General features: G+C 43.4%; 1 protein-coding gene across 1 annotated transcript; it reads left to right on the top strand.

Moving 5' to 3' along the window:
* Positions 1-517: 517 nt before the first annotated feature.
* LOC146025894 (uncharacterized) lies at positions 518-19,185 on the top strand. The gene is made up of 5 exons (XM_083156048.1): positions 518-739; positions 4,557-4,949; positions 15,796-15,882; positions 17,575-17,699; positions 18,121-19,185. The coding sequence occupies exons 1-5, from the start codon at positions 613-615 to the stop codon at positions 18,250-18,252; spliced, it is 864 nt and encodes a 287-aa protein (XP_083012174.1). The 5' UTR covers positions 518-612; the 3' UTR covers positions 18,253-19,185.
* Positions 19,186-25,262: the final 6,077 nt, after the last annotated feature.

Here is a 25,262-nt window from a genome sequence, read left to right as displayed (position 1 = left end):
AGCTTACAATCTATAGGGATGTAGGGGGGAAACATAAGGACAGGCACCAGTAATAGCATAGCAGTTACAAGTCCAGAAGGGAAGCTATATAATACATAAGTGCCTCGGAGGGTTATGCATGTAGAACTTAAATATGATAGGCTTGCCTGAAGAGGTGAGTTTTCAGGGAACGCTTGAAAGTTTGGAGACTGGTGGAGAGTCTTTCTGTGCAGGGTAAATACTGGCTGCTTTATTATTACACTGCAATATAGATATCAGTTTGAAGTGCAAACCCCACCCAAATCTAACTCTCCCTGCACATGTTACATCAGCCCTACCTGCAGTGCACATGGTTTTGTCCAATAGAGAGTGATTGTGCCTTTCCGGGTGAATCAGAATAACCCCCATAGTTTGGACATTCCTGCTGTAGGTAGTCTCAGTGGCTCCCAGCACCCTAGGCAGCTGCCTATTGGTAGGGCCGGCGCTGGGCATTAAGGCACATGCAGGCTGATTTCACAACCTCGGTTTTGGATGCACGGTAAGCATGAAACAAAACAAGTAGATTGAGTTATATAATCAAGATGCTCTAAACCTTGTGTCTGATGATTAGGAAGAGGAAGTGTCAGCGGGTGAATGATGTGTGACGCGCCTTCACTCATATATGTTTCCTGCAACCTCAGCGTGCAGTTACACCAACTATGTCTTGCAATAATGTCAACTAAACCATTTCTTTTTCTTGCAATTCTTCATATATATTATGGTAAGTTCTGCTTTATTTATTCTAGGTTTTTTTTTTTTTGTTTGTTTAACTGGATGTTTTGAATGGCAATTATCTAATTAATAATTAAATGCTTTTGATGCTTCTCAATTTCCTGATACTGCATTGTTATTATCAATAACGGACCTGGAGGTTGAATTTACTTTCCATGTCCTGGATATATTTCGTGTTTCGTACATTGTAGTAACTGACATTTTTATGTATCTTTAAATAAAAACAACATGAAAAACACCCCATAGCACATTAATGAGAAAAATGAGATGCAATATAGTAACACAGCAAATAACCACATGTAATGTTATATTTTAGAGGCTATAGGTGGGTTATTTTGGTTCAGTCTCAGAAAGAGTGAACTAAAATAACCCCCATAATGTCTAAGGTACAGTAACTGATCCATTGACAGCTTATCACATCTGGCTGTGCAAAAATGTGTTTGTGTTATAAATGATTGTAGGAATACTAGGAGGTAAATTTACCAAGATGGGAGTTCTATTTAAGATCCGATGTTGCCTATAGCAACCAATCAGATTGTACTTATTTACTTAGCACCTTCCAGAAGGTTATAGATACAATTCCATTGGTTGCTATGGGCAACATTCCATCAATAGAACTCCCAACATAGTAAATTTACCCTGTAGGTGCAGTGGGAGGTTTTCTAACATACATATTTAACTCTTAATTAACTGTGATTAGAATCAGTAAATATACAGTATATTGTATATTAGAATACTAGTAATATTAGTATATTAGTATATATACATAAATTGGCACTTGTTTCCTAGCACGGCGCCCACGATATTAAGTCGTACAACATATAATCGCATCGCAACGCATGCCATACACCCGATGCGATTTAAAATTGTATAAGCCCCTATACGATTTTTAATTGTATAGGCACCCTAATGGGGGCTTACAATATTAAATGCACCCCCACGCCACACCCACTATCAACGCCAACCCGAAGCATGGCGAGCGCAGCGGTACGCGTCCTCCGACCTTTTCATACCCCCACTATCCACGTCGGCATGGAGTTGATTTTATATAGTGTGGCGAGTGCAGCTAGCCACCGAGCCCAAAGCGTGGCGAGCGCAGCGAGCCCGTGAGTGGCGGCGGTACGCGTCCTCCGACCTTTTCATACCCCCACTATCCACGTCGGCGTGGAGTTGATTTTTTATAGTGTGGCGAGCGCAGCGAGCCACCGAGCCCAAAGCGTGGCGAGCGCAGCGAGCCCCACGAGGGGACGCGTATTACTTTACATGTATTCCGTGTCCCCACGTTCCGCCACGCTTCGGGCTCGGTGGCTCGCTGCGTTCGCCACACTATATAAAATCAACTCCACGCCAACGTGGATAGTGGGTGTAAGAAAAGGTCGGAGGACGCGTACCGCCGCCCCTCGCGGGCTCACTGTGCTCGCCACGCTTCGGGTTGGCGTTGATAGTGGAGGTGCCGTTGGGGGTGCTTTTCACATACTAAGCACCCATTATGGTTAATTATCTTATAGGGGGCACATTTAACATTAAAAACACCCATTAGGGTGCTTATAATAATAATTTTAAATCGCATACCATTGTATATGCCATACAATGGCATACAATGCGATGGTATACCATTTAAAATTGTATAACATCGGCTGCCATTGCGTAACATCGCAAACCATCGTATGCCTTATGGTCTGCGATGCGATGGGCGCCGTGCTAGGAAACAAGTACCCATAAATTGCTTTCAGTGGGTAGTGCAATCAAAGTGTAAAAATATTAACCCCTTACAGAGGCGTAACTCTGGGAGGCAATGGAATCATCTGCTGCTGGGCTCTTGCTCCCAAACGGGCATCTCTCCTCCAGGTTTAAATCAGTTAATTGAAGACATCAATATAGCTTCTGGAGTTGCAGTTCTAACTGGTTTGAAAGTCAACCTCAGGCTGGGTGTGAACCTTGCTCCAGCCTCAGTGATAAGGACAGTTTGTGCTGAAGCTGCCCCGTAGGTCCATGAGAATGGTTCTGGCTGGGAGAGAGAAAGTCAAATCTTACAGAGTGACATGGCCCTTGGTAATGTCTGCATTAGAGATAATCATAGACTACCAATAGTTTATCCACCATCAATGGTTAACTTTAGATGTTTGCTGTTTTTGCCATCGATAGAGATCCAATGTTTCTCCACCATCAATAGCACAAAGCTGTACAATGTTTTTGTTTTTTTAAATGATACCTTTGGCAACCATCGATAGTTAACCCACCAGTAGCCATCCCTGATCCTCCTCATCCCCCATCTGGGTCTTGATGCAGAGTTGCTCTCAGGTGTTAGGGATGTGCTTCTGGTGTTTCCCGGTCTCTTCAAACCTGGAGTGCCTGTTCATGGTGGAACAAGCTTGGGGATGTTTGGCGGTGTTTTTGGAACGTCTGTTTTTGCGGAACACCATTCATACATAGTAGTCATCGTATACTTCTTATCTGTCTTCTGCTTGTGGAAATAGCAAAAGAAACATTCTAGCACCTAGCTCACATTCAATAGGTATTCAAGTTGTTTGGGTACCTCAATAGAGGTATACAGTACATTTTGCATTCTTTACACCAGGGGTGACCAAACCGGTTCTCAAGATCTACCAACGGTCCACATTCTCCATATCATCTAGCTGGTGCACAGCTGTAGTCATTACTAACTGTCAAATGACCCAAATAACATAGCTGGTGCACAGCTGTAGTCATTACTAACTGTCACATGACCCAAATTACCTAGCTGGTGCACAGCTGTAGTCATTACTAACTGTCACATGACCCAAATCACCTAGCTGGTGCACAGCTGTAGTCATTACTAACTATCACATTCCACAAATGACCTAGCTGGTGCACAGCTGTAGTCATTACTAACTGTCACATGACCCAAATCACCTAGCTGGTGCACCGCTGTAGTCATTACTAACTGTCACATGACCCAAATTACCTAGCTGGTGCACCGCTGTAGTCATTACTAGCTGTCACGTGACCCAAATCACCTAGCTGGTGCACAGCTGTAGTCATTACTAACTGTCACATTCCACAAATGACCTAGCTGGTGCACAGCTGTAGTCATTACTAACTGTCACATGACCCAAATCACCTAGCTGGTGCACAGCTGTAGTCATTACCAACTGTCACATTCCACAAATCCCCTAGCCGGTGCACAGCTGTAGTCATTACCAACTGTCACATTCCACAAATCCCCTAGCCGGTGCACAGCTGTAGTCATTACTAACTGTCACATTTTCAAACCTGCTGCAGTCATTCCTACTGTAGATCCACAGGCTGCCTGACATACTGTACATGATCTGTTGGTAGATCTTGAGGACAGGTTTGGCTGTCCCTGCTTTACACAGTGCCAACAGTCTTGACCTGCAAGTGTCAACCTCTATTAGTATAAGTGCTTAACTCTACAAGTAGCATGATTTGCATGGTAAGCCCACACTGTTTTTACATCTTTGCAACTCTTTAATGTATATTTTAGATAAAAACTTGTGGGTAGAGTTTAGATTGGCAATCTGAAAATGCATTCAAGATAAGAGGTTGACATACCGTATTGTAAGGTTAATGCATGACATAGTTTAACATTTATACATTTAACCCAATGCATTAATTATAAAGGGTCAGTTTTCCAGGTCCGCAATTGTTAAGGAACATTGATGAAACATGCCCAGACTTTCCTCAGTAAATCCAACATTATAGTGTGATGCACTTTCATCAGGGAGAGCACGGTTTATACAGTACTTATATTGTGAAGTCTCAAGTAAGGTATTATCACATCATTCCTTTGTTTTCTTAATACACAGATAAAGTTTTAGCGAATATCAAAGTCTCTCAGGCCCCAAAAGAGCTGAATCCATACAAAGGGGACCCTGCCAGGATGACCTGCAGCTGGGACAGTGAGAGAGACACACAGATCAGAGTGGAATGGAGAAGATGTCACATGTCAGTGACAGGAGCAGAAGTGACAACTGTCTTATCCTCACTTATATGGAATATTGAGAGCGCACTTATACCTACACAAAGCAGCAGCAATGCTACAACGTATACTATAGCTAATAACACAGCAACGATGACAATAGACTCCGTCACAGAGGAAGATTATGGCCTGTATATCTGCGAGATCATTATTGAAACACCCATGCTCAATAATGGTATAGGGAATGGAACACTATTAACTATTAACAATGGACAAGCAGGTAAGAAAATGTTATTGTTTTCTTTTTATAATGTACATAATATTTAAATGATATATAATACATGTACTGTACTTAAGGCCTGGTTTGCCTCACAATCAGGTTTACCATATGTAGCAATCTCGCGCTTAGTGCTGGTAACTCAGAACTATATTGCCAGCCAATAAAGCACTAAGGGGCAGATTTATTAAGCTTGGAGAAGAGATAAACTGGAGATAAAGCGGAGAAAAGGTAAAAGGAGATAAAGCACCAGCCAATCAGCTGTGTTTGAAAAAGACAGGTGGGAGTTGATTGGCTGGTGCTTTATCTCCTTTTACCTTTTCTCCGCTTTATCTCCAGTTTATCTCTTCTCCAAGCTTAATAAATCTGCCCCTAAGTTATATTTAATTTCCTTAAGAATTTATTGAAATCAATGAATTTGTTAGGTTGTCCTTCTACATTATCTCTACATCTACTGCCGCCGCTCTCATGCCATAAACTGTCTCTCTGTCAGCTTCGGTTATGGTATATTAGATCTACAGTGTTCTACATTAGGTCTACAGTTAAAAGGTCAACAGCTATTGGTCAACAGTCGACATGGTCAGAATGTTGACATGGTCAAAGGGTTGACAGTCAAAAGGTTCACATGATACCACATGACAGTTAGGAGCTGATTGGTGGAGCACTATTTATAATAAATAACAAGTTTTAATACTTGTTGCCTGTGATAAAGCTTGTTGATAAATCAGCCCCTTAACCACTTAAGTGGCAAGGAATGTTTTCCGGTCAACGCCACTTTCTGATACCCTAGGGACCCCAAGACTCCGATTGGCTGTGAGGCAGGTGGAAATCAGAGCTGATGCTGGGGAACCCCCCTGGTGATCATCGTTTATAATTCCTGGGTGATCCCCCCGTAATTCACACCCCCCCTCCCAGTGCAGCACCTGTGAGAATTTAAAAGCCACCACAAGAGGAGTGGTTTTTTTTTGCTATTGCCAATTTTTTTACTTGTCCATTTCTCCATTCTTTAGGAGAATTGATAAATCTCCATCAAAGTAGGCTTTAAGCCCCGTACACACGGGGTGATGTGCCGGTGTCTGTTAAGCAATGATGTTAGCACAGATCCCTTAGCAGTTATCGCCATATGCACACTATATAGAGCTGTGTGAGCTGAGCGATCTGTGCTAACTTCAGTTTCTTGATGCACATGCAGGGCGATCTTACTAAATGTTGACTGCATGTTCTCAATATATGAGCGGGTGATGGCGATGCATGGACGGCGGGAGCGATCTGTGCTTGGGACCTTATTCTGGTTGATGATTCCACCAGATGCCACCCACCGTGCCTTCCACCCCCCCCCCCCCTCGCACGCTGCAATCCCCCGCTGATCTAAACAGGCCGTTTTGAAATAATGGTGAAATCTCCCCATGTGTACATTAAGGGGAGATCTAGCCAAGGTGACCCGCAATGTTTAAAAATTTAAAATGTGGTTCCTGACAGTCAAGCTGGAAAATGAGATGTTTTAAAAATCCCACACATTGTACTGCCTTAATGGACAGTGCAATAGTGTTTAGAAAAACAGAGCCCAACGCCACCCTCTCCTGGCCCCCCCAAAGCTGCAGCAGGCTATCAATCAATAACAGTCTGAAGCCGGCCTGTGTCTTAAAATACTGTAAATCTGTACTTTGCAATGATGGGTCCAGATGCATCTCCACCTAAATGACCGTCATTGTATCCCCTGTCAGGTTAAGGTTCCAAACTGTGCAATTGTATTATAAATTATACATACAGTATGTTACCTTATATTGCATTGGACAATGGTGTATTTTCTACAGTGCATTGTTATTATTCTGGTACATTAGCAGTAATTTACTTTAATGGACATATATATATATATATATTATTCATTTCCACTAGTATGCATAAATATGAAGAAATTGGCCGGGTGCCTTCCCATGGTAAATGTAGCAGAGAAGGAGGTGCAGGCGGCACTTTCAGACTTAGAAGAAAATAAGAAGCCATGCTGAACTTCTACGTTTCAGTTTTAGTACGAAAACTGTCATCAGGAATAACAGCGAAATTAACACAGGCAACAGGATAATGAAAAAACCACGTGTAACACACCCCCTAGTGATGTCATCAGAAGCTGGGTGTCCAGCAGCACTGATGTCAGACAACAGGGATAAACAAAAGAAAATGTAAAAAATCATGATAAATGCACATACAGTATAATTATGGGTGCCGATGGTCAGTATACCAAATTTGAAATCCTGACTATTCAACTGGCAGACAGTTGGGATCCCGACCAACAGGGGCTATTCTCCCTCGTGGGGGTCCATGCAGGGTGGCGAGTGGAGCGAGCCCGCAAGGGGCTTTTCTGCGCTCACCCCCCTGTCAGAGTACTGGCGGACGGGATTCTGATGTCGGTATACTGAGTGTTGGGATCCTGACTCTCGGCCAGTAATACCACATCCTATAATATCATACATCAAAAAAATGGCAGGCACAGTCATCAATGGAGTGCACAGTATGGAGACATGAAATGTAACACATATATATAAGTGCAAGATGCAGTAAAGCGGATAAATAATAAAAGACAAACTTATTGGCTTTCATTAGCCTATTAACATCAAAGGCAGAGCAATTAAGCACCATGTAAACGGAAGCAATCAACTTATATAAATTGTTGTGGTCAGATGTAGCAATAGGTATGGGAAAAAAAGGGAAAAGGGGTGGAGGAGATTTAATCGCACAGGATGGAGTAATATCAGTCAATACAGATATGAATGAGGCCCCCTACATAAATGATTTACCTAGATGTATTTATCACGGTAAGGGTGTGCTACCACTGGACACTGGTCAGAGATTAGAGTATGCAGGAAAAAAGGAGTATCACTGTGTGGTGCACCAAGAGAAATCTTAATAAAATATAACCTTTATTAATTTATTGGTAAAAAAAGCAATAGCGAAATAAATGACAAGATACATACGAATACAAACACTAAACATGTAAATAAAAAGTATATCACTATCCTCACGACGTGGGACTTCACTGTTCCACTTGTTAGGGTTTAAATTTTCTCACTATAATAGTGTAAATTAAATGTGTTTAATTGTTGCAATTTATTTGTGTTGAGAGTGAGAGTTGCAGTATCTGATTTAATTAGTAAATGGCAAATCGTCTACACGGTAGGTCAGATTGCTATATTGCAGCTAAATCTGATAGTAACCCAAGGTCCTCTACTCAAACAGATAGATATTGTGCCATTAAATAATGTTTAGTGCGCCAGACAGCCACTGCACCTTGGCGAGTGGTATATCACTGTGTTTAAGGTGCTGCGTCTGATGCTATCAGCACGCACTCACAGACCGCGCGAATCGCCAGACGCCAGCCGGACTGACAGCTCTGTGGATGACCGAAGTAGCCGGCAGTGAACGCCGCTCGGTCAATTACCGTGTCTTTGCTGCAGGATCGCAGTGTAGACGTCAAACACCGCATACCCAGCAGCCGCACGTGTTGGTATGGCTGACTAAGTCCGGTCAGGTACCGCTAAATTCTCTATATCTAACAACAATTTAAATACACATTTTGCAAAGTGGGGAAGGGAAAGTGGAGTCAAAACCACGAAGTGTGTGGTCGGCGCATGCTTCGCTATGGAGCTTCGTCAGGACCAACCTGGGTGGTACCTGAGAGCTCCTTAAATACCTGCAGCTCATGAATATGCTAATTATCGGGGCGTAGCAGTTTTGATGGATTGAGCACAAAATCTGATGGTGTGGAGGCACTTGCGGTTGGAGTCTGCTGGAGAAGGGACAAGGATTGATTGATAGACAGTATTGCTGCAAAGCTGTCATGTACAGGATATAGGAAAAGGGAGAAAGTTGAAAAGGAGACAAATCTTGTAATGGTATAATTGATGTAATACATTGGTTGCAAGTGACAGATTCATCATGGTGTGGGGATAAACCATGGATAGCAGCCCCGTATGTACACAACCCCCCGTGCAATCTAGGGTATGTGTGATATATTTAGACACACATCCCCCCAGAAAATACACGGGCGGGTGGGCACACACCCGCGCCGCTACTCAAAGTATACCGGTAATTATATAGGCTGGTGACTTGCCAGCCGTTCCATTGCACCCAAGGTTTCAACAACTTTGTTCATGTGAAGTGATGTACTGTCATTATAAGGGGTGTCTTCCGACCACAGATTACCCTATTTTAGGAAAAAATAACTAAGTCCCTAAGACGGATGTCACCATGTATTCAGTATATAATGAGCTTCATTGGTCCTCTCCTTTAACTCTATATAAAGAAAAAACTAGTTAGTCCGAATCCCTTCTCCCCTGCGTTCAGGCAAATGTGCAGACGCATTGGAAAGTTCCACAGTACCTATCGAGAACTAAAAATTGTTCTCATAGTTGGTGAGAAGTAATATATAACTGCAATGGGATAGAATTTTGGTTCTCCAGTATTCAAGGGACATGATCATTGTCCCATAGTTTAGTGTATGTGGGTTAACCTTAAAAATGTGCCCTAATGGGGTACTGGGCAGCCAGCCCAGTAATAGAGCCCCTGTTTCCAGGCTGCTATAATGTACAGTGACTATTATGGTATAAAATGCGATGTGGTCTTGTGATATATAAAAAGAAGAGAAGAATCTGTGGCTGCGAATACTGCACAGCTGGTGATGTGTAATTAATCAGAACACTTTGAAAGATTATTGTGGTGTTTATTGTCCGTGAGAAGTGGGGTCAGAAAAGTATAGTGACAATATGTGTGTGATAATGTTACAAGGCTCATTGGTGGAAAACTAGAACGTGAAACATATCGGAAAGAGACTTGTGAAAAAATCATGAAAAACATAATGAGTGTGTAAATTTGCACACGTTGATAATGAATACTGTTTCTGGAATAAGAAAATGATATATAGTACTGAATTGTGGTCATAAGGGTTATGTCGGTGCTTAGGAGATGCAAAAGATTGTAAAAGAGTGTAATTGTTTTCTTCATTGAGACCTTTGGGGAACATGGATCCCATCCAAAAAATCAGCCGAGTCTCTTGTTTTAGCAACTCCTTGTCCCAATCTCCTCTGCGTATATTCATGGTGACCTTGGTCATCCCAAATGCTTTTAGGCCATTGGGGATGCCCTGATGATATTTCAAGAAGTGCCTAGCCACTGGTGTCAAGGTTTTGAATTTGGCTTGGTCTTTGGGTGCATTTTTGATACTAAGCAGATGTTCCGCTAACCTCTTCTTGAAGGGTCTACGGATTTTGCTGATGTAATGCTTGCCGCAGGGACATTCTAGATTATAGATAATCCCTGCGGTTTCGCATGTTATGTAATCCTGTATTTTCCATGTTTTGCCGAATTTGTCGGTATAACTGTTACATGATGTGATGTACATGCAGAATCTGCATGTCCCACATTTGAAAGAGCCCTTCTTTTTTATTTTGGTCATGGATTCTTTTTCCATATGGCTGTGTACCAAAATATCTTTTACATTTTTACTGCGCCCCCAGCTAATGTCCACTCGGTCTCCCAAGATTTTTTCAAGATCTTTGTCAGTCTTAAGAATGTCCAGATGTTTGTTAAGGATATGCTGCACTTCTCGCCACTCTTTACAAAAGGTGCCCACAAACCGTATCTTTTCATTTTGGATGGGTGTCTCATTCTTGGGTATTACGAGTTGTTCCCTCTTGTACTGGCACACCTCTTTCCTGGCTTTTCGAACTGATTTTTTTACTGTACCCTCTGTTTTGTAATCGGATATCAAGTTCGCCTGCCCTCTTCTTGTATGTGACATTACTGGAGCAATTGCGTTTGGTACGCAAATATTCTCCCTTAGGTAGTCCCTTGATTACCGGTGGGAAATGCGCACTCTCATGATGTAATAGAGTTAGTGGAGGTCTTTTTACGGAACATGTCTGTACTTATTGACCCGTCTTCCTCGATGCTTATTCGAAGGTCAAGATACTCGACCTCTCTCTGACTTGCATGGAAGGTGAGGGTGAGATTCAACTCATTCTTATTCAGTTGATTTAGGAATTTTTCAAATAATTTAATGTCACCCTCCCAGATAAGGAGCAGGTCATCTATGTATCTAAGCCATCTAAGATCAATATGTGTCTGGTATAGATTTCATTTTCTTCCGTAAAGACCCTCTCACGTTCCCACCACCCCAGGTACAGGTTTGCACAAGTGCTCCCCATCGCAGTCCCCTGTACCTGGAGGTAGAACTGACCATCACACACAAAATAGTTTTTTGATAATACAAACTGTAATAGTCTGATGATAAAATCGTGGAGCGGTGTATATTTATCCATGCTCAAAAAGTACTGTGACACCTGTATACCATACTGGTGGATAATGCTGGTATACAGGCTCTCCACGTCACAGGTAATAAGCCAAGTGTCTGGGTTCAGTGTTACAGTATGTCCTGAATTTTGTTGAGGACATCCATTGTGTCTCTGACATAGGAGGGTAAAGTTGTAACAAAGCTTCTGAGGTGATAGTCGACGAATTGACTCGCCTTTTCAGTTAACCCTCCCATGCCTGACACGATGGGCCTCCCAGGTGTATCTGTCTCATTTTTATGCACCTTGGGGAGTAGGTATAGGGTGGGGATCTTTACAGATTTGACTTGTAAAAAGTCATATTGGGTTTTGGAAATAGTTCCTTCACCCCTCGCTTGATCCAAGATCTTTTGATAAATATCCAGAAATTTGAAATCCTGACTATTCAACTGGCAGTTGGGATCCCGACCAACAGTGGCTATTCTCCCTCGTGGGGGTCCATGCAGGGTGGCGACTGGCGAGTGGAGCGAGCCCGCAAGGGTCTTTTCTGCGCTCACCCCCCTGTCAGAGTACTGGCGGACAGTATTCTGATGTCGGTATACTGAGCGTTGGGATCCTGACTCTCGGCCAGTAATACCACATCCTATAATATCATACATCAAAAAAATGACATGCACAGTCATCAATGGAGTGCACAGTATGGAGACATGAAATGTAACACATATATATAATCTCCAAGTGCAAGATGCAGTAAAGCGGATAAATAATAAAATACAAACTTATTGGCTTTCATTAGCCTATTAACATCAAAGGCAGAGCAATTAAGGACCGTGTAAACGGAAGCAATCAACTTATATAAATTGGTGTGGTCAGATGTAGCAATATGTTTTAACTGACGGTCATTTGTGAACGGCTTTATGACCACAGAGTGATCTATTCGAATTATTCCAGATGAACCGGGTCTGATTTGAACTGCCGGTCATTGCTGTGTTTAGCATGCCACATTTTTCATCAAAATACGTCTGTTTAAGTCAGGGGTTGGGAACCTTTTTGGGGACAAGGGCCGTTTGTATTGGCAGAAAATACCTCGGGGACCTCGGCTGCCACAGTTTTAGAGTCACCGGTCTGTGTGGTCCGGTGGCTGTGCACCATAATGTCATATTATGCCCTAATCAGTGATGCCCCTTGTACTAAATTAATCCCCACGCAGTCATGCCCCTTGCACCAAAAAAATATATTATGCCCAACACAGTAATGCCCCTAACATAATATTATGCCTCACATAGTAATGCCCCATGAAATTATGGGACACTACCTTCTCATTGTTATGTGTTTCATGTTACTGATGCCGATGCAGCCATCAGCCATGTTCCTGGCACTGATGTTTGCGTCTGCCTCCTCCAGTCCTCTGTCTATTATATGTTCCTCCCTAAATGGCATCCACTAGCATCCTTTAGAAGTGCCTCTTCTGAGTCAGCGACCATTTTTGGTGGGACATTTTTAACAGAATTCCATACTGTTGGCCAGACCATATGGAATACCATCTGAAACAGAGAGTGGCCATGACCAAGGGTGCCCAGGGTGATAACACGGCTCACCCAGCCTTAGAAATAGCCCTGGTGGTCGGGTTTCTCAGGGTCCTGCTGACTATGCAGATAAGTAATCTCATCACTTATGGCAGGTTTTTAAAATTGTTGTCTAATAAATCATGTCTAAGTATACTGTATATACATATTTAAGAAAGAAAAACGGTGGTTTTAAACTAAACAGTTTGTCATAGATCTGTAAAGTCTGGTTCCACTCTCCCCTCCCATTCAGGTCTACTTCTTCAGTAGTTTTTTTTGTCCCAAAAAACTTTTTTTGACCTGGCAAGAATAACGAGAAGAGAAGCGCCTCCTAGTGCGGTATGTTTTGTGGTTATTAAAAAACCCACCACCAACTCCCGTAGTACCCTCAGAATAAAGGTGTACTGTAGTATGTGGTTCACAACCACTTGTATCAACGCATCAGATCCTTATTTCCACAACACCTCCGCTGCTAGCGAACTCCTCTATGGGAGACTAATCCTCCTATATCTTCACCCAGGGGGCATCAGTCTGTAAGCTACGTTTTTTCTCCCCTCACCTGGGGAGCAACAGCAGCCTTTAAGCTCTTTTTGATGTCTGCTGTCTGTTTTTATTGATCTTCATCTGGTGGTGGCATCCGATAAACTCTTTTGCATGGGCATATTCAATTTAAAAAATAGTGCTGCAGTGTAATTTATTTTATAGGTTATGCCTCTTAAGCAAGCCCGCTACTGAACTTGGATCTGGTCTCACCAATATGCACTTTGTGGCCTCCCATACCACCATCATCAATGTCTGCCACCACAACATCCTACAGGTGGTGGTGGTGTGCAGCGCTTCAGAACCAGAGATCAGTTGCCTCCTCAGGTCTCAGCAGCCTACACACTTATACATCAATTGGCTGGTTGGCAGTTGGTTCTACAGGTTTTTAAGCATAGTTAAAATGTAGGACACCCAGCAGGTGACCAGAAGTGGGTTGGATGGTACACACTTGTCTAATGTTGGAAAAAGCAGTTGGCTGGGAGGATTGGGCAAGTGTGTACCAAATGCTGTGACTGTCTGCTATCCATGTCTCAGTTACATCCACTATACAATTAAGCCAGTTCCTCAACTTTATTTGGAAAACTTCTACCATTTGTTAGCATATATTTACTGTGTTTAAATTTGTGTCCCTCTTGATGTCTAATGATGTCTGCAAAACCTTAAGCAGTTTTCAACATACTTTCCACGTTTTCACCTGCTACAGATGTATTATGCAAGTCCTTTGTCACATTACTATTAAAAGTTACAGATTAACTAAAATACCAAAACCCTTCACTTATAAATTATTCAATCCAGGTGGACAAGACAAATAATCAAATTCATCAAGCATCAGTAGATTAATGGAAACTACTCACTTACAGAAATGAGTCATAGGGTGACCAAATGAGCACAATTATAGCTCTGTTAGTAACATAAAAGTGCAAAGTCCCACAAACATATCTCTAGGTGTGTAACTTGCACTTTTAAAATTCAAACTTCAAGACCCGTAATTAAAATACTGCAGCCCAATACACGGGTGGAAATTCACCCAAATCTGGGTTCTGCATATCTGATTTTTATTTCTTCCACATTACTAATTAAAGAAAAAATATTTTTACCCGAAAAAGTTGGCTTTTGTAGCTATCAGATTGAAATTACGGATTTATTAGATCCTTATTTTAATTGATTTACTAAAGCATCTTAAAATGAAAAGTGGGGAGAAAATGATAGGCAGAATCTGATTGATTGTTATTGGCAGCACCTCCACTTGTGTGTTCTAGAAGCTTAAGTAAATCTAACCCAACATCTATAGACAGAGGTGCCAGTCCAAATAAGTAACAGATGTTTTGTTCTTGTGGATTATGCTGGGTACACACCAGAACGATTTGGCTTCAATTCCCCCAATATTGATGCAATCTCAACAGATTTTATGCAAAGTGGGCATGTTTTGGCATGTTTAAGATCCGATTCCGATCCAATGCACGTCCCCGCTGGTTGTTTGGTCATTTTGGAGAGCCTACCTTCTGCAGTCAGGATTTGTAAAAGAGCCATTCAACTGGATACAGATCGTGATCAGATCGTATGCACATCGCGTGCGACCATCCTACGATCGTTTCACGATCAAAAGTTCTGGTGTGTACCTAGCATTAGTTTGGATTTAGTTTATCTGTGTCTTATTATCATAGACAGAAACCAGTGGAATAACACAAATGTTTTCATCCCCATAGCAATTTTTGCAGAGGGTTGAGGACAATGCTGATCCTGTGGCCCCTGCTCTGTACTTCTAAGATTGGGGAGACGCTAGGGCAACGAATATCTGTTTTGGCTTTCAGCGGAAATGGTTTCACTGGGCCAGTGGCGTAGCTACTATGCGGCAGACCCCGCGGCTTGGAGGAGCATGGTCAGCAGGGTCTGTGGTGGGCGCCGCTGCCCCAGCAGCAGTGCGCGCTGAGCGGGTCCCCACCCTATACATATCTAATGAGTGGGGACCCAGCGCAGTGTATATGTAATGAGCGGGTCCCGTGAATATGTAATGAGCGGGTTCCAAAAATATTTTGGCTGGGGTGAGCAAAATTTATAGTTACGCCACTGCACTGGGCATACTGTATGTCAGCCTTTTGACCCCCTTTTCCACCCCTAACCCAAGTTCACAATATGCCACACAGCAGTGGGTGGCAGCAATGGGGGCCTTTATTCCTCAGGGGCCCCGGTGGAAAGCGCCTTCTGCACCAATGGTAGTACCGCCACTGATACTGACATAAAGCCAATCCATGCCCTGATCTTGAACCTTAGTGGGACTCACCAGAGAAAGTCAACTGGACATTCGTTTTTTGGACCCATAGCACATCATAATCAGAACTATCGGATACCATGAATATCTTGCTTCTGTGAATTTCTCTGTGTTCACGTATTTTTACAAAACGTTAACAGCGCTATTTGCAGTTTTATTTAATAAATACAAATTTTGATCTTATTTTCCAGGTCCGCAACATATCGAACTTGTCATCCTCGCCATATTCCCTGTTCTGTTGCTCGCTGGGTATTGCCTTTACAAGAGGAAAACAGCACGTATGTACAGATCACATATCACCTGTAACTCATGCATAAAGAACCTGGTCCAGAGATGCTGCTGCTGCATCTGCACAGGCTTTTGTCTAAGGAGTCATGGCAGCAATAATATGCAAATGATAGTTAGCATAACGTTGTAGATAGACGATCGCTGAGATGCGCAATCTCTGATTAAGGCTCAAATTAAAGCATAATAGAGCGATATCGTGGCACTAAGAAAATGTGAAAATGTTTGGCGGCACAGTGAGATTATATTCACTGAGTTTGCCGCATACATAGGATTATGGAGATTTACAGGATAATGGGATGAGATGAGGCTCTATATGGGCAATGTGAGATGGTAGAAGGCTAACTGTACTGCGTCTGCTGCACATTGATCATTACAGAGAAAAAACAGAGAGCTGGATCTAATGTGCACAGGGAATGCAGTAGGGGTATGGGTAAAAACCGGACCAGGACAAGACCCCCGGACCGCCGGATTGGACATCAAATTCTGCAGTCCGGAGCTTGTAGCGTCCAGGGGGTGTCCTGTCCGGGGGTGTCCTGCCTGGGGGGGCTGCCTGTGACACCTGTCACCAGGCAGTGGAGGAGGGGGAGAATAAAGCCTCCCTGTATGGTCCGCTCATGTAGCGAAAACCGGACGGTCCGGACCACACGGGGAGGCTGTAATCTCCCCTTCCCCATGTCCCTGGTGAAAGCTATCACAGGAACCCCCCGGACAAGACACCCCCCGGACGGGACACCCCCTGGACCGGACACTACAAGCTCCGGACTGCAGATTTTGATGTCTGGTCTGGCGGTCCGGGGTTCAGTCCGGGTCCGGTTTTTACATAGTCCCATGCAGTAGGCATCCCGGCGGTCAAGATGCCAGCGGTCAGTATACAGACGCTGGCATCCCGACTGCCATCAAATCGCTAGCGCCACAACTATAAAAGGATCAGGATACAGACACCGGAAAACCAACAGCTGGCATCCGATTGGTAAGTATGAGGGGCACGTTAGGGTCAGGCCTGGTAAAGGGGGGGGGGGGGGGGGGGCTAGGTTTAGGCACAAGTGGGGCAATTTAAGGTTAGGCTGCAGTGAAGGGAAGGTTGGGGTTAAGATTTGGGGATGGCTATTTAGGCTGTAGGGAGGGAGAATTAGGCACCTAGGAGGGTTAGGGTTAGGCTGTGGATGGGGGGGGGGGGTTAGGTTTAGGCAGAAGGGTATGGGGTTAGGGTTAGGCTGAGGGCGGGGTGTTAGGTTTAGGCCGCAGGGTATGGGGGTCAGGAGCTGCAGTGAAGCAAAGGTTAGGGTTAAACTGTAGGGAGGGAGGGTTAGTCACCTAGACAGGGGGTTAGGTTTAGTCAGCAAAGTATGAGGTTAGGGTTAAGCTGTGGTCGGGGGGTTAGGTTTAGACAGCAGGGTATGGGGGTTAGGCACTAGCAGGGAGGGTTAGGGTCAGGCCGGGGAGGGGAGTGGGGTTAAACTGCTAGGAGGAAGGAAGGTTTGGGTGGGAGGGAAGGGGAAGGATAAGTATAATTACCTGACCCCTGTTGGTATTCTCGCCTTCGGGATGCCAGCGTCTGTATTCTGACCGCCGGTCATCCATATATATCCCGTGCAAGTACTCACATTTGTCTTCTATTCACTGATTGATGAGAATAATCTATTATACCCTGTTACATGTTGGATTCTTTTCTTCATTTCAAGACAAGAAAATCTCACAGAAGAGTCAGAAAAGTGAGCAAGAGGAAGTGGAACTTAACCAAGTGAATGGGGATAACATTGCAGCAGAGGTGGATAGTGCTTCTTCCTCCACACCATCTGTCCAATGGGTAATTGTCACCGCACGTTCCTCAAGCTCCCTAGCTTTCATTTCCACAGTTACCTTACCTGTTGTATCACATTCTGGGGGTTATTCTGATTCACTCAGAAAGGCCCAATCACTCTCTAATGGACATAACCATATGCACTGCAGGTGGGGCTGATGTAACATGTGCAGTGGGGGGTTTACTTCAAACTGATATCTACTGTATATTGCAGTGTAAAAATAAAGCAGCCAGTATTACCCTGCACAGAAACAATAACTCCCCCAAATCTAACTCTCTCTGCACATGTTACATCAGCCCCACCTGCAGTGCATATGGTTATGTCCATTAGAGAGTGATTGGGCCTTTCCGAGTGAAACAGAATAACCCCCTCTGTCCTAAAATGTGATTTTCTTTAATTGAAGCTTATTATTTGTTTGTTATTTAGGCCATCTCAATAGTATATGAATCCATTGACTATTTTGCAATGAAGAATCCAGAAGATAATACTGGTGCCTGTCCTGTGGAGAACTTCACCGGCACCAAAACTATGGAGGAGCCTTGTCTCACTTCGGCGTGATAAGCAAGGTTTATTTATACAGTCATCGGTGGAGCCTCCAGACAACTGAATACATTGAATGTATTTCAATGAATATCACCTATGGGGGTTATTCAGTAAGGATCTCAAAAGCAAAATCTTTCTCTAATGGCAAAACCATGCTGCACTGCAGGTGGGGCAGATGTAACATGTGCAGAGAGGGTTAGATTTGCATAGGGTGTGCTCAAACTAAAATCTAAATTGCAGTGTAAAAATAAGGCAGACAGTATTTACCCAGCACAGAAACAAAATAACTCCCCTAAATCTAACTCTCTCTCTGCTCATGTTACATCTGCCCCACCTGCAGTGCACATGGTTTTGTCCATTAGAGAAATATTTTGCTTTTATTTATTATTATTTATTAACAGTTTCTTATATAGCGCAGCATATTCCGTTGCGCTTTACAAATCCTTACAGAATAACCCCCTATTTACATATTCAAGATTTTACACTGTGTTGGACAATAACTAAGTGGTGCCCTAACATGTAAGTAAGCCTTATTCTGGTTCACTCTCAGAGGCAAATTCCTTCTCAAATTGACAAAACCATGTGCACTGCAGGGGGGCAGATGTAACATGCGCAGAGAGAATTAGATTTGGGTGAGTTCTTTTGTTTCTGTGCAGGGAAAATACTGACTGCTTTATTTCTACACTGCAATATAGATCTCAGAAAACCCCTCCCAAATCTAATTCTCTCTGCACATGTTATATCTGCCCCACCTGCAGTGCACATGGTTTTGTCCATTTGAGAAGAATTTGCCTCTGAGAGTGAACCAGAATAAGGCCCTAAGTCCTTAAAAAATGCTACAGTATACATTTGCTACCATCAAAACTATGTATTAAAGACAGCACAAAAATCCTATATATAAGAATCACTTGTTTTATTACTTCTATACTTATATACTCATTATGTTATAAGAAGGGGCCTTATTTAGCTTAAGACGCTGAAGTGTGGAAATAACTATCTAGCAATTTTCAGCACTCCTACGCATGTGGCAGCGCACATGTGCGAGCACCTAAACTGGGCAATGAGATAAATGCAACCGCCGTCTAAGGACTGGCAGGTACGTGGTGTTGCGCAGACAATGCAGGTATGTCCAGGCTACATGCAACTACTGCAACACGAAATTTGGCAGCCCGCTACCCAGAGGGCTACACTGAGCATGCCTGTGCTTCACTGTATAAGCGAAGCCTTGGCATGCTAGCAGATGGTCCTGTGTCCCGCCCGGGGCAGGCAGTGTCCCGGGGTGGGGGGCAGTTGGGAGTCCCTTTGCATCTATTCCCGCAGACAGGGTGGCTGGGAGCATGGCCATCAGCTCCCACAGCACTGGCCATGCCCTCACAGTGGGGGTGTGGCCTTGTGGGAGTGACACCATTTTCAGACTATGCCCCCAAATTTCGGGTGCATGCATGGGTCCCACCACCGGACTTCAGAAAGTTGGGAGGTATACGACAGGTCAATACGATGCAACTATATATGATGGCCATGTACACTTTAAATGATCCTCTGCACAATGGCACAATACTGTATATTGCTACAGTATTCATGTTAGCGACTGACCATATATATTGTCTAATCTGATGTGCAGTACATAGAATGTTAAGATGCCACAAAGATGAATTGGTAGAAATTGGATGTGTGCACTATACAGTGGCCATTGCAGTGGATGGCATATTGGATAATGTACAGTAAGGTGTAGTGTGTACTCAGCTTATGTGCAGCACAAAGGCACAAATTGCATCCCAGCAAACAGCAAGAAACCTTTGATGAGTGGAAACAGCACAACACTAGCACATCTTAAAAATGTATTCCCAATCCTTTCACATCAGTCACCTAGCTCCACATCATTGGTTAAAGTGAGGGGGAACGGGGTGGAACTGAGTTCCACCACCTCTAAAGTAGAGGTGGAACATTTTAATCTCCACATTGGCCCTGCACAGTAATTCTCACAGAATAGCATTCTAGTTTGCAGGGGGGTGGCAAAAACCCTACCACTGGCCCTGTCTCTGCCTAATGGGGGTAAGGGAGGGGAGGTTCTTAGGTGGCATAGAGAAATGAGTTCCCCCACCTCTGCATGACTACTTTATGTCAGGGTTGCCGACCCTCCCGGAATTTCCGTGAGTTTCCTGGAAATCGGGTCCCCCTCCCGGCCCCCCGGAAGGGTGGGCAACCCTCCCGGCCCCCCGGAAGGGTGGGCAACCCTCCCGGACTCAGGGATAAAATGCCGCAATCCTCGGGTCTCAGAGGAGGGGGCAAAGCTAAAATGACACAATCGCGTCATTTTAGCCCCGCCCCCTCCATGGAGATCCCTGAATACGATGGTTTAGCATCATGGGGGTGGGGCTTAGTGATGTCACGCTTAAGCCCCGCCCCCTGAGCGGCTGCTGAAACTCTCCTCTCCGGGCTTCTCCCGGAGAGGAGAATAATAAAGTCGGCAACCCTGATATATGTTCCTCCACATAATTATAACTGTGCCCTAAAGGACTAGGCACAGCTTATCCTAAGGAACACACATAGCCTGCTTGCTCCCCTGTGCATTTGCCAGGGCTCGTTACAAATCTGTTGGGGTACAGGCCCAAGTACAATACATTTTACAGATTTGTCTCTTATTAGGTTTTCTTCAGTTTAAAATTGTTTTTGAGCAGCTCTGCCCCAGACCCCCTGTGACTGTCATCTCATGTAAAGCTGGATTCTTCTTATAATGACTCCCTATTCATCAGTCAGATCACACAGGTATAGCTGTAGGCTACCACACCCAATAATACCAAACATTAGCAAATGACTGGAGAATGCGTCACCTTCTCTGATTTCACTGTGGAAATTACCTGTAGAGCCTGTGTCATGTTCTGACCTCCTGGCTATGGAAACAGCTGTAAGGATAGCATAAAGGTTAAATGTACTGAGATGGGAGTTCTATGTCAGGTGGGATGTTGCTATGGTCAACCAATCAGATTCTATCTATTATCTTCTATTATCCTTTAGAAGGTGATAAATAAAGAAAAAGAAGATTTTGATTGGTTGCCCATGTCAATATCCCATCTGAAACAGAACATCTTATTAAATAAACTAACAAACAAACTTAAATAGATACAGATGAAGCAGCTCTCATTCCAGCAGCGTTCCACTGGGGACACATGTGGGGCGATGCCTGCTGGGAGCGGGAGGGTGACGTCACTTTTACAGCGACGGAAATAAAAGTGAGTTCAGACTGTCTTTTATTTTTCGGAGGGGAGAGAAATCATTTGATGGTCCGGCGGCATGCAAGGGGATGTGTTTGCATACTCGCTCCCATTCCCGACTGCAGGACTTTCTTCGGGCTGCACCCACTCTGTGGAATGCCCTCCCAAGCACAATAAGACTCTCCTCCAGTCTCCAAACCTATAAGCGTTCCCTAAAAACTCATCTCTTCAGGCAAGCTTATCAAATTCCAGAACCAGTCATAGAACCTTGCGTTCTAGTGGAATCGATGCAATAAAGAAATCAGTATCTATCCTTATGTATCAATGCCTATTTCCCTATAGATTGTAAGCTTGCGAGCAGGGCCCTCCTACATTTTGACTGTCTGTAAATACCCTGTTTTGTTGTATCACTGTCTGCTATTGTAAAGCGCAACAGAATATGCTGCGCTATATAAGAAACTGTTAATAAATAAATAAATAAAATGGTACCAGGGGATTTGGCGGCAGGGGGGGGGGGGGGGTTGCTTGCTGAATCAGGCCCTGCATGTGCCTGTGTCCTGGTCTGCACCTGCAATTGTGCAGCCACGACCTTTATGCGAATAGCTCGTTAGAATGCCCCCTTCCATCCCTGCCCCGCCTCTCCATTCCTGCTGACTTTGGAAAGCATTACTCTAGGAGAAGAGAAAGCCCGGGGTTGGGATGGAGATGAATCATCTCAATACGTTTATATTGGCTCCACCCCCTTGATGGTTTGCCAATATTTCAATTTTTTTGAGTGGGTGGGACAAAGACAGAGCACCACAATATAAGTCCTTGAATCTCATCCCCCTGATGGTGGTGCTGCCTTTGTCCCACCCACTCAATGTCAGAAATAAGAGCAAGAGGGTGGAGCCAAGATGACCCAAATAAATTAATATGAATTATTATAAACAAAATTATTTGGGTGGCCACCCCTTCATGCCTTATCCATCTGGAGAAGAAAAATTCTATACAACCCAAAGCGCAAGACTCCTATTTCATACAAATAATCATAAATCAATACATAACTCCAGATAGCGGAAGTCCAATATGAAACAACGGTCCCAGATTCCAAAGTGGGGTAATCTGCAAAAAAAAGGTTTCTCCAATACCCCTTTCAATTGCCCGGTGTTGGAGAAAAGACAAAATAATACGATTGGTGCAATATTTCTGAAACAACAGAGTGTTTTTAATTTCCTATAAAGCACTCACAAATATAGATGAATAAATGGCAAAGTCTATTTCCACAATGGCAAATACTGCTGGGCTTTCCAGGGTATAAGAACCACTTCAATCAAATCTGTAACAAACGCCAAACCAAACTCCCAATCTCAGTGATATTTAATGAGGAGGTTTTAGTTGGAGAAAAAATGGAAACAAATGGTGCAATACTTCTCAATTTAAAGAGAGATTAAATTACCGCAACCATCCGCCACCCCGCACCGACCCACCGCCACCCCACACGGACCCCCCCCCTCCCCGCATCGCCACCCCCTCACAGAGCTGTGCTGCCCGGACCTGTGACCTCCTCCTCCCTGCACTGATCCTCTTCCGGGTTCCGGGTAGGAGGAGAGCCCGGCACAGCAGCAGCAGCGCCGGGTAAGGGAGGGAGGGGAAAGCAGCCGGGTCCCCATGGGACCCGCTGACTCTATCGCAAAGGACAGCTCTTAACGCAAGAGCTGTCCTTTGCCATAATTATCGCATATGTCAGTGCATATGCGATAATTATGAATGCGATGTGCGGCGATAGAAGGCGGAGCTGGGGTGCGGATTTTTGAACATCCCCCCATGGTCCACGTCAGAAACGCACACTTAACGCATTTCAGACATCCAAGTGTCCTTCATCAGAAGCCACATTAGATGCTGACTGAGATGGGAGTGGTAATTATACCAGTATTAACTGATTTCTTACATTTATTTGATACACTTCTCAAACTTTATCTGAACTTTTGCAAATTTACTAACAATAATCACTGCCACATCTGCTTTTCTAACGGAACTGTAACATCCATCGCCTAACAACCTAATATCCGTGTTTTATTGGAGACCTCTTAATGAGTACTATTCCATCTGATTACTATTCTATCTGATTAATTGAGCGGCAAAATATATTATATAGTTTTAATTATATTTTAATTTTATTTTAATTATCTACATTTATATATGTGATCATTATTATTTTTTATTCTTTATTTTTGTCAATTATTTTAAAACCGGGCAGTACTAATTCATGTCCATTATTAATAACGTTTCCCCTTTGTTTATAATTTCTGTTTGATTTATTGTATATTATATCTAATAGAGAAATTATATTAAATTGTTTTATATTCTAGCGCAGTCTCCCCTTTCCCTTCTTTTCTCTTTATTGTACCATGAATGTGGTCTGAGTATATACAGCTGACTGCTGCGCTAAATGAGAGATGTGCAGGTTCTGATTTACTCTGATTTACTCTGATTTCAAAGCAGGATCTTGTTGGCTATCCCAAATCACATGACAGTTGTTGACAGTTGATAGCCAATAAGATCCTGCTTTGAAATCAGAGTACATCAGAGCCTGCACATTTCTACTCTATATAGAGGAAACAAATTAATTTCCTACCTATACCTTGAGTACACAGCCCTCTTTCTTTTTTTGTCTATTTCCTATGCATTCACAATTTTATACGAGGGGCAGTTATTCTGTCTTTCTGGGTGGTGAGTTTTTTGATCACAGGCAACTGCATTTTCTCTAATTAGCAATACATGCTGAATATGGCCCAATATATGGTTCCGTGCCTTCAAATTGTATGTCAGAGATTAAAATTCACAACAGACAGAAAGATTAGGGTAAATTTACTAAAATGGGATTTCTATTGCAGATGGGATTCTTTATTTAGCCCACAGGCAACATCCCATCTTCAATAAAACTCCCATCCTTAGTAAATTGACAGCATTGTGTCTAATTACATATGCACTAAAATGTATTGCAGACCCCAAAGATTAATAATAAAATATTCAATATTGACACAAGTAGTAAAACGGGCCCCAATGTCCCCAAACTCTCTTATCTTATTTAAACATAAAGAGAAAACAGTAAAGTCTGATTTAGGTCAATTTGACCTGACCCCCAACGGATCGGGACGAGAAATCATCCCAAATCGGATGTGTTTGACATCCGATCCAATGCACGGTCCCATTTGCAGCGGATGGGATTGTGAGGTCGGACCTGCACTTGTGGGTCGGATCCCCATGCCGGCAGCGGGGAACGGGGTCACATGTGATACATCACATGTGAAAGGACCGCATGCGATCCTACTGCCCGGGAAGGTTCCAGGCGTCTCAAGGGAGGTCAGATGGCCATATACTGCCGGCTGCGATACATCCCAGTACTGTATGGCCAGCATAAGAGTTCAGATTGATGAAGGGAGAGGTATTAAAATGATCGCAGGATGGATCTGAAGGTGAAGTAGATCGGGCAAATAAGTTGCACGGTGCATTTTTTGTGAGTCTGTAAGTGTAACAATAGTTAGGACATACACTAAACGGACATAAAGGTTAATATGTGAGAAATGACATTCATGGCAAGATGCATTAATTTAATGGCTAGTCATTTATTTATTTTCTGGCGTTGTAAATGAGCAATGAGGCCATATTACTGTAGCAGACAATGTGAAGTGTGAAACGGAAGCATTAATTTACAGCAAGATTCTCAAGACAAAAAATATATTTCCCCATCATTCTTAAATAAATTACACTTACAGATGCTTACCACAATGGAGTCTGAGGTTTTCAGTTTCCACCTTAAATCTGCCAAAA

Source organism: Crinia signifera, chromosome 1 (assembly GCF_055691185.1).
Source record: "Crinia signifera chromosome 1, ASM5569118v1, whole genome shotgun sequence".
In the NCBI taxonomy this organism is placed as follows: domain Eukaryota; kingdom Metazoa; phylum Chordata; class Amphibia; order Anura; family Myobatrachidae; genus Crinia; species Crinia signifera.
This window is presented reverse-complemented; position numbering and strand designations above follow the sequence as displayed.

Coding starts and splice junctions, on each gene's coding strand:
- LOC146025894 (XM_083156048.1), top strand. CDS start 613: ATGATGTGTGACGCGCCTTCACTCATATATGTTTCCTGCAACCTCAGC. Junction 740..4,556: donor AATTCTTCATATATATTATG/GTAAGTTCTGCT, acceptor CTTAATACACAG/ATAAAGTTTTAGCGAATATC. Junction 17,700..18,120: donor CCACACCATCTGTCCAATGG/GTAATTGTCACC, acceptor TTTGTTATTTAG/GCCATCTCAATAGTATATGA.